The sequence below is a fragment of the Poecilia reticulata genome, chromosome 6, assembly GCF_904066995.2.
Source record: "Poecilia reticulata chromosome 6, P_reticulata-male-v2, whole genome shotgun sequence".
Taxonomy (NCBI): Eukaryota; Metazoa; Chordata; class Actinopteri; order Cyprinodontiformes; family Poeciliidae; genus Poecilia; species Poecilia reticulata.
In genome coordinates, this window is record NC_088835.1 from 29,609,101 (window position 1) to 29,623,913 (window position 14,813).

The following is a 14,813-nucleotide window of genomic DNA, read 5'->3' on the forward strand; positions in this document are numbered from 1 at the left end:
ATATTAATAGTCGCAGCCCCGTAGGGGGGGGGGGAAATGTCCACAATTATAGCTTATAAATACATCAATAAAAACTAATATTTATATGTGTAATAACTTGGAATACATTTTATTAAAAAATGTAAAATAATTTATTATAATTTGATATATAAAGGGGCCTATTTCTATGTTAGATACTCATTTCATTTAAATATTTTAATAAAATCCTATATTTATTGAATAAATATTACATAAATGATAAGTTAGAGGTAATGCTGTAAGTAAGGAATGTATCCATACTTGCTTATTATGTCAGTTATTTATGAAATAAATAAAATCTGAAACTTCAAAATATGATTATTTCATTACTTTTTCAATTGTTTGTGTTTATTACTGAGGGATAAATATGGCTACGTTTTTAGTCCAGATAAATGCAATTATATATGTTATATATATATATTATTTATAAAATAGTTTCCTATGGTTTGTACATCAAAATAAAATAATATATTGGTACTACTTTAAAAAATACTGAATCCAAGAAGGACATAAAATGCGGTCTAAAAGAAAACAGCACACATCAAAGGCAAATAGAGGAATTGATACACATTTATTGTGATAAACAATCAACATTTTGAAATGAATATCTCATATTATATGTTAAACTCCTCTGAGAGGACAAGTTCAACATTAAAGTAGATGAAAACACAGAGCAGACAAACAGTAAGAGAAATGCAAGAAGGTTTACTCAAGCTACAAAACATCCAAGTCTTTCTAACATATAAATAAGTTAAAAAAAGTAACAGGTAATGTAGAAAAGAAAAGAAAATGATATTTTAATGGTTTGACTTAATGCCTGCATTAAGAAAAGGAAAGGATGGATTTGATGCTTTGGTTTTTAAAATTTTAGTTCACTTGGTGCAAGTGGTGGAGAAAAGATTGAGTTTTTAATTTTTCTTAAACCTAAAAGCAAATTTGTTTTTTTCTTTGGAGAGTTCTCAGTTTTCTTCCAGGTTTTATGACTTGATTTTAAAACTTCAATTCAGAGAATTTGGAACAATTTTCTTATTCTATTTTATTTTTGTAGAATTTCTCATTGTCCAGATATAATTCAAATAAATTTCCTTCAAATAGACCAAATCATCACAAGAAAAGGTTTCTTCTTAAGCACCTTTTCCCTCCTCAAACAATATAATTTATTCTCTAAACATGAGATATTAGAGAATTAACAATCAATGTTCCAGTTTAATTAATGGACTCTGTATTTTTTATACATTTAACTCACACAATGACATCAACATTCTCTCCTTTACTTCCTTTAAGCTAAAAACATCACAACCGACCATAAAACCTCTCCTCACCATCCTGCAGGTTCACGCAGAAAAAAAGATTTTAAAACCATTTTTGACTAATTACTTACTGAACCAGCTGAGAATAAATCACCTGATTGCCAGAAGAAATAACACAATCGAGCCAATAAGTTTTACCATTTTAAAAGCTAGAGTAAAGTATTATTTTGTTGTGAACCCTGAGTTGATTTTATGGCTGCATTTGCAGAGAGAACTTGAAGAAACTTGGTTGAAAATCCGAACTCCAGCTTATCATGTTTTGTTTTGTTTAATTTCTTTTAAAGCTCATTAAAATGCTGAAACTGTACAAGAATCGTTATGAGTCTGAATTTATCTAAATAAGTCAAACTTAAAGGAGCCAAAGGCAATACAACCGTTCATTTCACAAAGTGTAAAACATTTTCTGATTACAGGACTTGACTCAATCCACATTCGGGTGGATTTATTAAAAAAAATAGAACAATACAAAAATCATTAATAAAGAGTACATAAAAAAAAGCAACAAAAATGCTCAAACCTCCCAATTCTCTGGAGATGCTTTTCTTTTTTTTCCGTCTTTTTTGATTTACACAAAATATCCTGCAGCTGCTTCAGGTCTAAGCTGAGAAAAGAACTAAAAACTCCTACTGAGACGAGAGAAATATAAAAAGTAAACATCCTGACTTTCACACAACAGAGGAAGGTGACGACATACAGGAAAACACATGGCTTCAATCGACGAGTGCTGTAACCGGACAGGGAAAAGCGAACTGCATTCAGGCTTTCACGGCCCTGCAGAGACGAGGAGCATCTGGGTGACGTGGAGTCCAGGAACTAAACGCATCTCTGACGAGTTATTCATTCGGATTCAGTTAGGAACTGGTTCAGTTCGTAAGTTCAGTTCAGTTCAGTTCTCTGGAGGAACAAGCTGTGAAGCGAGCCGAGAAAAACCGAGCTTCATGATCTCAACAGAGTTTCATTTACAGATATCATCACTTCACAGGACACTGTATGTTTTTCTTGATGTGTTAGAATATTTTAGGATTAAATGTTTGGCTTTGCAGCGTTTGGACTTCACTGAGCTGAATACGGGTTTCACAACGATCACTTTAAGTTACATCTCCTAAATTGAACTTTTAAGTTTTCTTTTTAACTGTCTCAAGATGAAAGGCAGTTATTTTTCTAAATGGAGGCTGTGATGAGTTGATATGAGGAAACAATATTTGAGCTGCAGCTTGGAAGATTTTATTTAATGGGGGACTAAAGTAAATCCTTTAGGAACAGTAAACTTTTCAACTAGACTTGCTAATGTGTGCAAGTTGGAACCGGTTTAAAACAGAAAACCATTTCGGTTGTTATTTCCATATTTAGGAGTTTGGGTTTTGCTCAAAGTGGCGTGGAAACAGCTGCACAGCTGAAAGCGGTAAGCTTACAAATCTAACTCTTAAAGCAATTCAGGTGAACTGAAGGAAAGTTATTAATTATAGTAAAAACTGCAAGCCAACAACAGTCAAGCGAGATCCCTTCCTATGATTACTCTGACTGCCAATAGCTACTCCACTTAACCCCACAATGAGCGTTAAGCTTTAATTTTGTGTTGAGGTTCTTTTTAATGACTCTGAAAGTCATAAGGAAGTACCGTATTATGTTGCAGCTTTGTTTTTACATTAGAATAATAAAAAAGAAGAAAAAGTTTTTATTTAAGGGTCAAAACGTTTTGAAAACCCGACTTTGAGTCACCCAGTTGTTCCCGATCAAAGAGCCGACAGAGAGCACTCCAAGGATAAAGAGGCTGCGATACAAGCAAAGGAAGCCCCATATTTGATTTCATGCAATAAAAAGACGAGCAATGTGGAGATCAAGACTGATTGTATCACATAGTGCAAAACCTCTCGGAAGACGAAGGACGTTTAAATCTCCTCCATGTAGCCGTTTCTATATCTAGAGCCTTCAGGTTGTGGCTACAGAACCTGTGATGTTTTGAATGAATCTAAATTTACACAAAGCAAACACTTCTTAACCCTCCAGCCTGGTAAATATGTCTTTGGTTTGCCTTTCTATAATTTTTTAAGTCTCCTATTTTTATCCCTCCCTCCCTTCCTCCAGCAAAGTGAACTTTGGTCTCAGAAAACAGCAGGTTTTAAGAAATTAAGTTGATAAAATGGAAGTTTTTCACAAGCATATCAGCAAACTTGAGGTGTTGAAACACTGAAAAAATGCATATATATATAGATTTTAACATCATGAACTGCTGAAACCTCACATTTGATTCATGCTGTGAACATAAGCCCTGACCGTGACCCTGAACGACTTCTACCTTTTCTCTGCTCCTTCTTGTTCTCACCTTTCTCTCATTATCAACGTTTTGCATAAGTTCTCCAAATTAAGTCAAAATCTCAATAACTGTTCTTTTTTCTTCTTCATCCAAACATTCCTGCTTAAGTCTTTGGTTTCTTTCAAATCGTTTTAGTTAATTTTATATTTCCGTTTTTGTCTGCATTCAAAAGTTTGAAAAATACATCAATTTTGAGGAATAATGCAAAACAACTGGCCAATGAGTGTGGTCTCCTGCTGACTGCGTTGAAATCGAACAACAAACAAACAAACAAACAAACTGCTTCAGTTTCCATTTTTTTCTTGCTTCTTCCGTCCTCAGCGCATCTTGTGTTCCACGTCAGCGTTGGCCATGTTTGAGCCAGGGCTGGGGTCCTGCTGTCGTCTGGACTGGGGAGAGACAGGGATGGAGGGATGAAGGAAGAAAAGAGGAGGAGAAGGGCAAGGAAAAAAAAAAAGAGGATGACGGCCAAAAAAAAAAAATTAAAAGAGAAAAGAATAAATTAAGTACAGCATTCAAAAATGGTACACATGTTGACTAATTTATTAAAAAAAAAAACAATATGATTTGCATTTTTATCTCACAGTTTGACATTAAAGCTGCAGTATGTAACTTTTATAATTATTTTTTCATGCTTACTGAAACCGTTCCACTTTACTGTCTGCGACACTGTAGTTAGCATAGTCTGCACAAACGCTAAAGCTAGTTAGCATAGCCACCGATGACAGCAGATAAACAGCTTTCCTGTGAAAGTATCTTATTTCTCTTCCTTTAGCACATTTAGCAGCATGTTCTTATGAACATGCTGAACATGTTGATGGACAGCACTAAGACTTCCCTCTGGGCTCTGACTGGTTGTTTTTGGCGCATTTTATTCAGACAGCAACAGAAGCTCCGGGAGGAGGTGGAGGAGATCAATCTTTTCACAGATTATCTGTCTCATAGCATACTGTCAGGACATAATTATAATTTTAGCAAATATTTAAAAAGCATTTAAAAAAAAAGTTGCATACTGGTAAATGTTTCGTGAATTCAAACTAATAAAATAATTTGCAGTACCCTCTATTGCCACTAGATGGAGCCAAAACAGCTTTGAAACGCACTCCTGTTTTTACACACCGATGTTATTTTAGTAAAGGTATCTGGTAGACAGACAAATACAGCAGCAGGCAGACAAACAGACACATAAACTGGCAGACTTGCAGGCCGACACACTCACTCACACACACACACACACACACACACACACACACACACACACACACACACACACACACACACACTCACAAAGTTGATCGTTAGGTCATCAACAGAGGCCGTCAGCCTGAGAAGACTTTTAAAAATATTTCCTGACTCGGTGTGGTGGGATAGTGTTTGCGAGGCCATGGTGTGACCCTCGGCTGCCGTAACAAAAATACTTGTGGTTGTATGTTTACACTGAAGTGATGGCTGGGGGGATTTGGCACGGCTCGGGTGATAGAGGTGAGAAGGTGCGGGAGAAGGTGAAGCCGGGAGCAGACAGAAATGCAGACAGAGATAGTGGAGGGGTTGCTTAGCTCAAGAGGAATGCAGTTTGTGTCATCTCAGTGACTCACCGTAATAGCAACACACTTGCAGTCACATGCACACACACACACACACACACACACACACACACACACACACACACACACACCAACACACACACATACACACACACACGCGCGCGCATACGTACAGTATGTCATGCTTCCATTTTCATTGCACGCAGCCAGACTGGCTCCTCAGTTGTTTTAATTAAAACTGCTGCTTTCAGATATTCACATGTGGCTCAGTTACAGTCACATGACTCCTGGATCAAAGCGGAGTTGCAACAAACAACTTGTAATTGTTCAGAGGAGTATTATGTTGAATTTGTTTATAGTGATTTTTTTCCTTTTTTGCTGCAGAAGACGGAGAACATCGGGGCGAAACATAATACATAATACATAAGGTGAATACAGCAACATTTAATTAAGAAAAACTAAATGCAGAAATGAAGAAAACTTGGGGTCGTTCTCTACATCAAGCAAATTCTTACCAAGTATTTTTGGTTCATTTTCTAGAGCAAATATCTAAGTTACAAGTAACTTTTCAGCAAGATATAGGAGCTTATTTTAAATAAATAATTACTGAATATTCATAAAGTACTAGTACCACTGGAATAGGTTTTACTCATAACATGGGAAAATGCCTGGTTAGAAGTGAAACATTCTGCCAGTGGATCCAGCACATTTGATTGATATTCAAGAATTATTAACTTGAATATCAATTCTGTTAAAACAAAGCTCATATTTCTTGCAGACAAGTTACTTGTAAGTTAGTTTTGATTTATTCAAAGTGCAATATGATATTTGCAGTGAACAGTATTAAGCTTAAACACAAAGCTCTCAATTTATCTCCGTGTTTACATTTGACCCTCATCTATGGTCCAATGATATTGACCCTTATCAAAAGAAGGAAATTTTAGATTCAAACAGTATCTTCCAGATTGAGCTCCAGACAAACTGAGGACAGGTTTGAGCTGCAGCTCCACTGTGTCTGACTGGGATGTCCTTTAGAAACGCGTCAGTGGGAAAAGTCCTCAACTTCATCATCTTTTCCATCTTTGCTTAGTAAACACTGACACAACGGAAAGGTTTCTACACTTGAAATAAAATGCAATTAGCTCTATAACCTGGTTTGAGTTTTATTTTTCCAGACATTCTTCTGTGGATGATTAAACATGACCTTCCATTTGTACAAAAAATTCCCCAAATCTCAAATTATCACTAGTCTACCAACGTGCACAGAAAAAAATATCATCTGTAAAAAACAAACCAAATCTACTAGCTACTGTCTCCATCGGAGTAAAATACCCTATTATGGTAAGTAAACATTATAAAAATATGACAAAATATAAAGAAAGAAGCTGAAAAATGCTCATATAAGCTGTGTTGGATCAATTGGAATGTATGAAATTATATTTTTTGTAAAGTGCCTTTAGTAAACATTTTGTGTGATTCAGTTGTACATAAATAAACACAACTGAACTGCTAAAGAGAGATAAGGTAGTTAAAGTAGACTAGGGTGAAAAAAAAAAGCAAAGTCAGTGTAAACTGAAGAATTAAGTAATAGTTTAATCGACTGTTTGTTTCTTCAGGCATTAATAAAATAAGGGCAATAAAAGTGAAATAAACATTTATTTGACCGTTGAAGTAAAAGAGGAATCCGATCATTTGTAAGTTTTGTTTTTAGTGAGATGCTATTCTCTCTCTCTTTTGCAGCTAAAATCTTATTTGGGTCAATGTCAACATGTGTTATATATAAGATTTATTTAATTATCTTAATTTTCAAATAAAGTGAACACATAAAAGCAAATTGGACCTTTATGACTTTAAAATTCCTGAAGGGTTCATTAGGTGAACAAACTAAATTGGATTGTCTTCCAGCTAATGAACTGAAAATGAGTGGAAAAAGAGTCAAACTCAGTGAAGGATGAAAACCCAAGTAGTGTCTGCCCACGTCTCCGTCTGAAAACAAAATCCTGCGTACAGAATGGAAACCTCGTTCACAACTGAATGCGGATAGTTTGTAACTTGTGTTTCTGTCTCCAATTAACGCTTTAAAAAGTTGTAGCATTTCAAATGAACTATTTATGTTTTTTTTGTGTTTTTGGTCAAGTGCATCAATAATTCAACTCATAACTATTTCCTGTTATTTTTCGCGTTGGGAAATCTGCTGTTTTGAAACCCCAGGTGGTTTCAGGGATCTTTTGTTTTCCAGGATTCCTGGAAAGCAGAAGTACTAAAACCATCAGCAGACAAACGTGTGTTTGTGAAGCTTTATTAAAATGTGACACAGAGAGCCTGAGTGTTTGTGAAGAAGGGAGTGGTCTGTGCTAATCATCGGGGCCGGAGAGAGCTTCTCATATTGATCCGAACACAAATGGGAGCCTGCAGGGCCACGACGGGCTGCTTAACCACAGCTCAATACTCACAGAGCTTGTGTATGTCTGTGCGTGAGCTTTGTGACGAGATCGGAGTAGATTTGCTGTTTCTGCAGGTTTCTGCACCTGCAAAGTGTTTGAATATGTTTGTGAACTGGAGTGTGTGTGTGTGTGTGTGTGTGTGTGTGTGTGTGTACGGGGGTCTGATAGCAATCAATACTAATGATATATTAATGCTTTCAGTGCCAGCTCATCATTTATGGACAAATCTCTTTCTACAGAGTGCTTGGATGAGTGTGTGTGTGTGCGTGTGTGTGTGTGTGTGTGTGTTTACATCTGATTATATTCATGTGGATTGAAAATCTACAACACTTCAAGGGTCCAATAGCTTTTAGGTACCTGACTGCTGAATGTTTAAATAGTTTGAGACTTAATATTTTAGTGAGAACGACGCAACATTTACTGAAGAGGACAGAGTGAAATTAAAAAGCTTTCATCTTAATCTATGGCTTCACCATCTATCACTGTGACAGCTACCTTCTGACCTTGGTTGATTGGAACATCACTGCTTTTAGATTAAAAAAAAGAAAAGTTAAATCTGCTGATATGACAAGACTTCTGCAAAATACGTCAATATTTTATTACAAGTCCAAAAAAAGTCAAAGAACTTCTTGAACTCTTCATTTTTCTGCATAGATTTCATTAATCCAGCCACTTCAAAGAGAAATGTAAATGTTATAATTTGTTTGACCTACATTTTTGAGCTACAGAACAATTAAGTTTATTTTATCAATATAGTTTCGATTCAATCCTTAGACATAAATTGAGATTTCAAAATTCTGAGAATGTAAAGTAGCGCCAGTAAACAGTGAGGTTTCCTGGTTGGTATGATGAGCACTAGAGGATATATTATCAGATGTTTCAATAAAAATTTGCATATGAAATGTTATCTGCTGATGGGAATCTGCTGGTTACAGGAAAGCAGAAAATAAATAAAGACCACATCAATTATTGCCTTTCTGGTCGAAAGCTAATCTGCTTCCCTGTCTTTGACTTTCCTCTGATGGAAAGGGTTACTCTGTGTTTGAATAGCAAACAGCAGAGATAACTCGATCAACCGCTAACAAGACACAGAGAGTCACAGAGAAACGGAGACGCATAGCGAGGTGGAGCGCAGACCACAGAAATGCAGAGGCCGAATCTGTGCAACTATTCAGCAAAACCCGTCAGTCACACCCAAAGAAAAAACTCAGAGCAGAATCTTCCTGCAACGTCTGGCTAACACTCTCACTAAATCATCTGCTTCATCTTATTATGTTGGATAACAAATCCTGATGTGGTTTAAGGTTTAAATTCCTCCGTGTCCAGCTTTCGATTCTCTAAAGTCAGAGATTTTATTATCAGCTTAAAAATGTCATTTTAATCCCAGCATGTTTAACTACCAACAATCAAGAAAGACATTAATATTTAAACATTCTTAAAGTTATATAAGATTCTCGCTCCCTTCTTTTGACACTTGCACCTGATAAAAGTTTCTATAACCTTCCTTATGACTGGTGGCTTATGGTGCTGACTGCTGTTATAATGAAGGCCTTTGAATGTCTGAGTCATGGGACACATTAAAGCCAAACTCCCACCACCATCTACAGTTTGCTTGTTGTTCTAACTCTCTATAGATGAAGCGATAAGACGTTCCCTGCACACCATCCTGTCCCTTCTGAAGACGAAAAACAGTTTCACCACGGTTCCTTTCATTTCTTTTCACAGTATGATCCCACATCTCTCACTTTTAGGCTCGAGTTTGGGTTTTAATGTGAGAAAAATCACAGATAGTAGCCAGTAAGACCCAATACTCTGTCAGACTGAGCACAGGAGTTCCTCAAGGATGTGTATTCGGTCCTTTAGCCTTTAGTGTGCTCACACTTGCTAAGTAAGCACAAATAGTTAATAAAGTTAACTGATGAAACAAGAATGCAAGGACTAATCAGTAAAGATGAAGATACAGAGAAAAGCTGAAACACTTAAAAATGTGAACAAAACCAAAGAATTCATCTCTAAAATGGAGAAACATGATGTTTACCAGTATTAGCCACTGGTTGGCTCCAGTGTACAGGAGTCCAGGGTGAACTACGTTCACACAGCAGGTTTCTGCTCAAATCAGATCTTTCTGTTTTTGCTTGGCCATTCACATTACAAACAAACCGCAAACAGACTCCTGAGAGAACGGTTTACGAAAAAGTGTCTGAGCTCTGTTCACAGAAGAAATGACGGTCGGTCAGTTTTAAAGTTATTCAGCAATTGGAGCTGGAGTTGGACAGTGTCGTCACAGATCATAAGAAGATGAAGGAAGCTGAGAAAAACGACAGAACAACTGCAACTTACTGCAACGTCTGTAGAGAAGTTTGTTTGAATGCGTAGTTGGAAGCAGAAGAGGTGGGACTGTGATGTGAAGCGCTTCACTGACACAGATTTCTTTCATAATTATACTTTTTAAGACATTGTATGAAATCGCATCTGGACATTTCTGGTGCAAAAGTGTGACTCATGTCTCAGGACAGAAGTCAGAAAAAGGCGACGTGCACTTTGAAAAATTATCGGATACGTATCCGATTTAATACCACGTCTGGTTTTCTGGGGCTGAAAAGATAAAAATTGGTCCGTTCAGACTGTCATGAAAAAGTCAGACACGGATCGCGTTTGCCTGCTGTGTATCCTTAATGTCTGTCGGAAAAATCAGGGAAAAAATCAAGTACCCCTGTTTTTCAACAACTTGCATAACATTTTTTAGCTGATTTATTTGCTTTCTTATCAGTTGTTCACTTAACTGTTGATGAGTTTTTACAGTGTTGCCTTAATTCCCTCAGGTGTTTGGACAACTTTCATGAAGTCCCACTACATCGTTTCAGCCAGCTCTGGACTTTGACTAGGCCATTGCAACACTTTAAGTCTTTTCTTTTTGTTGTGAATTTGTTGGGATTTCTGCTCCTTACAGTTGGGATTACCTGCAGATAATCGCATATTTCACTATAAAACACTTTGGTATACAGAGTTATTCCTGGGGAAAAGTATTTGTTCTCCATTTTGTTTTTTGGCACATTAATGTTTCAGATCAGCAAGCAAATTTTAATATGACACAAAGTTACGCGGGAGAGAAGAACAAGCTGTTTTAAATGCTGATATGGTTTATTAACGAAACCGGTCTGGCCCTATGTTTAAAGCTAATTACCACTGTTGCTAAGTCAATAATTAACTTTCATTCATCACGTCTTTTTTGTGCGGTTTCTCTAGCCAAACCCATTCAGTATTACTGCCAGCCTTGTAAAATGGTTAACGGATACATTCGATTGGCTGCTACTTTTCCTGTTAAGCCCAAAGAAAGCAAGGAGGGTGTGTTTTTTTATGTGGGTGATGTTGATGCTGCACACACTCAAAGTAATGTAATCGAGCGCAACAGGGCAGGATTAGGTGGAGGTTTATAACACTAATGAATAGCCTGGGGTTAAGTTTTGTTTTCAATCATTGTCTTTACGGCACCAGTAACCCTGATGCAAATAGGAAGACCTCTGAGAGCCGTTCTGTCATTCCTGCAGTAATAGCTTCACCCTTTGGGCTCTACAGAGGACACGCCTCTGCTGCACAAGCTAGACCAGAACGAGAATAAGTAGTTTTACCTCAGTCAGAGAGCAACATCTATCTTTATTTGAGTAATTTAATATTTTTCAGAAGGTCTTCCTCCTCTTGACCTCCATGTTGGCTCAATGTCACCTTAAATTACTGCATGTCGGCGATGGACGCCGTATGCACTGAGAGATGGATGAGAACAGCCTCCATTTGGACACATTCTCCATTGTTAGAGGCTGAATGTGTATCTAAGCAATTTGTTGCACCAAATCCAGAGATTTTGACACAGTGCAGGAGGTGATGCTGCTGCTTTTATTGATTCATTAGAAGAAAGAAGTTTTTCTTATTCTTTCTGAGCCTCAGGGAAGAAACATGATATCAGTCAGATGAAAGATGACCTTCAGGGAGCAACTTTACTTCTTTCCTTCTTTAAAACTGCAGTAGCTTTTCTCATCAAATGGCCTCATTTTCAGCTAATTATTTACATCATAATAAAAAAGCACATTTTATACACATACATAAATGCATGCACATATTTGAACACCAAACACAAACAGGCAAACATACAAACACACAGATATAGGAAATAACAGACAGAAACGTGAATGCAAAGACACAAACAGGGCACTTTGGCACACACACACACACCCACACACACACACACACACACACACACACACACACACACACACACACACACACACACACACACACACACACACACACATGCAGACACAGAAGGTGGTTTAGTGCATGACAGAGTGATAGGTGGTGAGAAGTGAAGGACACAGACCCTGTTCTTTTCTGCTGGCTGTCTGTCTTTCTGTGTGTCATCAGTCCCAGATTTTAGAAACCACAGGGTCCTAAAAAATAAACAATTTGGTGTTCATTCGAAGGGCGTCAGCTTCGCATCGATGCCTCTGATCTCCCCAAAGCCTTGCTGGGAAAGTGAGGTGACTTCAGGTAATCATATGCAGTCAGGGTGCCTTTTAAATCGTACAACATAACAGTTTCAACAACACTTCATATTTCAAAACAAATGAAGTTTCACAGTTTTGAATAAAAGAATCCGAATTGTTACATATTTTTGGCTTTTTAAAAAAATAATTCACTACTTTCCCTTCTGAGGCTTTTGGGGCATCTGACAAAAACTGAATCAGTCATTCAATAGTTCAAAAAAAAGAAATGGGATTATTTAGTCAAACTGATCATGCACTAAACCTACAGTTTGGAATAAAAAAGCGAATAATTTCATGAAATAAAGCTAAGGCACGCAAGCACACATCACACAACTCGGAGCCACCAAAGCGCTAAGCAAAGAAAGGTGTGCTGTAGCTTTACTGTTGTCTGTACACAAATATAGGCACCTGGCAAAAGTATTCAGACCTTAAACATTTTCACATTTTGTCACATTGCAACTACTTTAGTGTATTTTCGTAGGATTTTATGCAATAGGCCGACTCAAAGTAGTGCATAATTCATATAGAATACATGAACAAGTTTCCATCCAGGATTTTTCTGTGTATGGGTACATCCGTCTCCCCACAGCATGATGCTGCCACCACCATGTTTCACTTTGGGTTCGGGGTGAAGCGCAGTTTGTTTTCTGTCACACATATCATTGTCTATCAACACCTTGAATGTTCTCAAAGGGCCGTTTGTGGCAAATTCATCGATAACGTTACCCAACAACAAACTGTTGGAGCGTTTTACTTTTCTCTTGGTTTGATGAAAACTTGTTCAAAATCTTTTCAAATTTACATAATTTAACAGCAGACAGTAAAAAGCCACTTTGAGTTGACTGATGAAGTAATATTTAAGCACACAACCGTTACCTTAAACATCTATTAATGGTCATCTTGAGGACCGAATGAATGATGGGAGTGGGCCGGATTTGGCCAGCGGGCCTCCAGTTTTACACCTTTAATGTAGACCAAAAACTTAAATCTTGCCTTCATGTAACTGGAGCAACTTCTATCATGTGATTATAGATGAATGCATGATTTTGACATTCAAATAACTTAAATAAGGCACTTCTGTAATAGTCTATCACAGAGAATCTCTATTTTTTTTTACATTAAACTCTGAGGTTGTACCGTTCACAGGTTGTTCCTTTGCAAGCTTCCACAGCTTGATGAAAGCTGGGATTATTTTTAGTCAAAGTCTGGCAGAGCCAGCCAGAACACATGAAATGGACCAGAGTTCTGCTAGAGAGCAGCAGGTTTCAGGAGAGAACACGCAAAGAGAGGGGAGTCACACGACTCTTTAGTCGATGCTCATCTTATTTAACTTCCAAATGAAACAGGCTCTCTGTATTTGACATTATGTTATTCAAAACAGGATGTAAAACATACATATAACACTACTGAGCCTTCTCTGTTGGGTGTGGTTATGGATGGATGTGAGTCAACAAACAAATCTAATATTCATGGATATAAATCCAACAGTAATTTGCAGGTTTCTTTAATTTCTGTTTGTCTTTGGAGACTCCAGACCTCTGAAAACACACAGACCCCTCCTCACCTCTAAATCCTCTCGGTGTGACCGGTCTCTGTCCTCAAAGTCTCTGGTTCTGCGCCGAGCTTCCTCAAATGCTGCCTGAGCCAAAGCGTCCTCGTGCTGCACACACAAACCAGCAAGTCGTGATCAAACTTCAAAGCAATCAGAATAACGGTAAAAGCAGCGTGTGAGTGAGGGGATTTCCTACCTGCGCTCGCTCATCGTCGTACTCCAGATATCCCATCCCGTCCAGCCTCTGTAGGTCAATCCAGCCTCTCCAGATCACACAAACCCCATTCAGGATCATCGGCGCCTTCAGATAGACCTGAGGAGACAGAGACAGACTCCTGTTAGTCATCACATTTGAAACATCGTGATGAACAAACCCCGCACTGCTCCACAAAATGAAACTAATGAACAAAAAAGTAAAACTATCCATCCATCCATTTTCTTGCACCCTTTTTCCCTCAGTGGGGTCGGGAGGGTTGCTGGTGCCCATCTCCAGCCAACGTTTTGGGCGAGAGGCGGGGTCACCCTGGACAGGTCGCCAGTCTGTCGCAGGGCAACACAGAGACACACAGGACACACAACCATGCACACACACACTCACACCTAGGGACAATTTGGAGAGGCCAATTAACCTGACAGTCATGTTTTTGGACTGTGGGAGGAAACCAGAGTACCCGGAGAAAAGCCACACATGCACAGGGAGAACATGCAAACTCCATGCAGAAAGACCCCAGGCCGGGAATCGAACCCAGAACCTTCTTGCTGCAAGGCAACAGCTCTACCAACTGCGCCACTGTGCAGTCCAAAAAGTCAAACTAAAGATACTTTTTTTTTCTGAGTGATAAAACAATTCAGTATTTTGATGCTGTGTAGCAACCAAGCAGCTTGAAAATGTTGCCAGTTTATATTTTAAATGTGAATGAAAATAATCAAACTCAGGAAAATAACTTGAAATAAGAAATAAGGCACTTTAGAGGCAATTCAGGGACTGGATATTCCTGAGCTGCTTTTTGTCTGTCTGCTATATTGGATTCAACAAACATCTTCTTGCAGGAGTTGATAGTGTTTGATTCACTAGTGTCCACTTCAGAGGTCT

At 37.9% G+C, this 14,813-nt stretch overlaps 1 protein-coding gene across 4 annotated transcripts in view; it reads right to left on the reverse strand.

Annotated features, from left to right (window-relative positions):
• Positions 1 to 570: 570 nt before the first annotated feature.
• cbfb (core-binding factor subunit beta) overlaps positions 571 to 14,813 on the reverse strand; it is a 40,605-nt gene continuing 26,362 nt past the window's right edge. Inside the window, exons 4-7 of one of the 4 annotated variants that reach the window (XM_017305512.2) lie at positions 13,917 to 14,033; positions 13,733 to 13,828; positions 12,003 to 12,072; positions 571 to 4,026 (exon numbers count right to left, since the gene is read on the reverse strand). In XM_017305512.2, coding sequence (XP_017161001.1) covers positions 12,043 to 12,072; positions 13,733 to 13,828; positions 13,917 to 14,033 — 243 coding nt within the window. In that variant the 3' untranslated portion in view covers positions 571 to 4,026; positions 12,003 to 12,042. Of the gene's footprint in view, positions 4,032 to 12,002; positions 12,073 to 13,732; positions 13,829 to 13,916; positions 14,034 to 14,813 lie in introns of all 4 variants that reach the window. The other 3 variants (XM_008412511.3, XM_008412510.3, XM_008412509.3) reach the window with 3 other exon arrangements.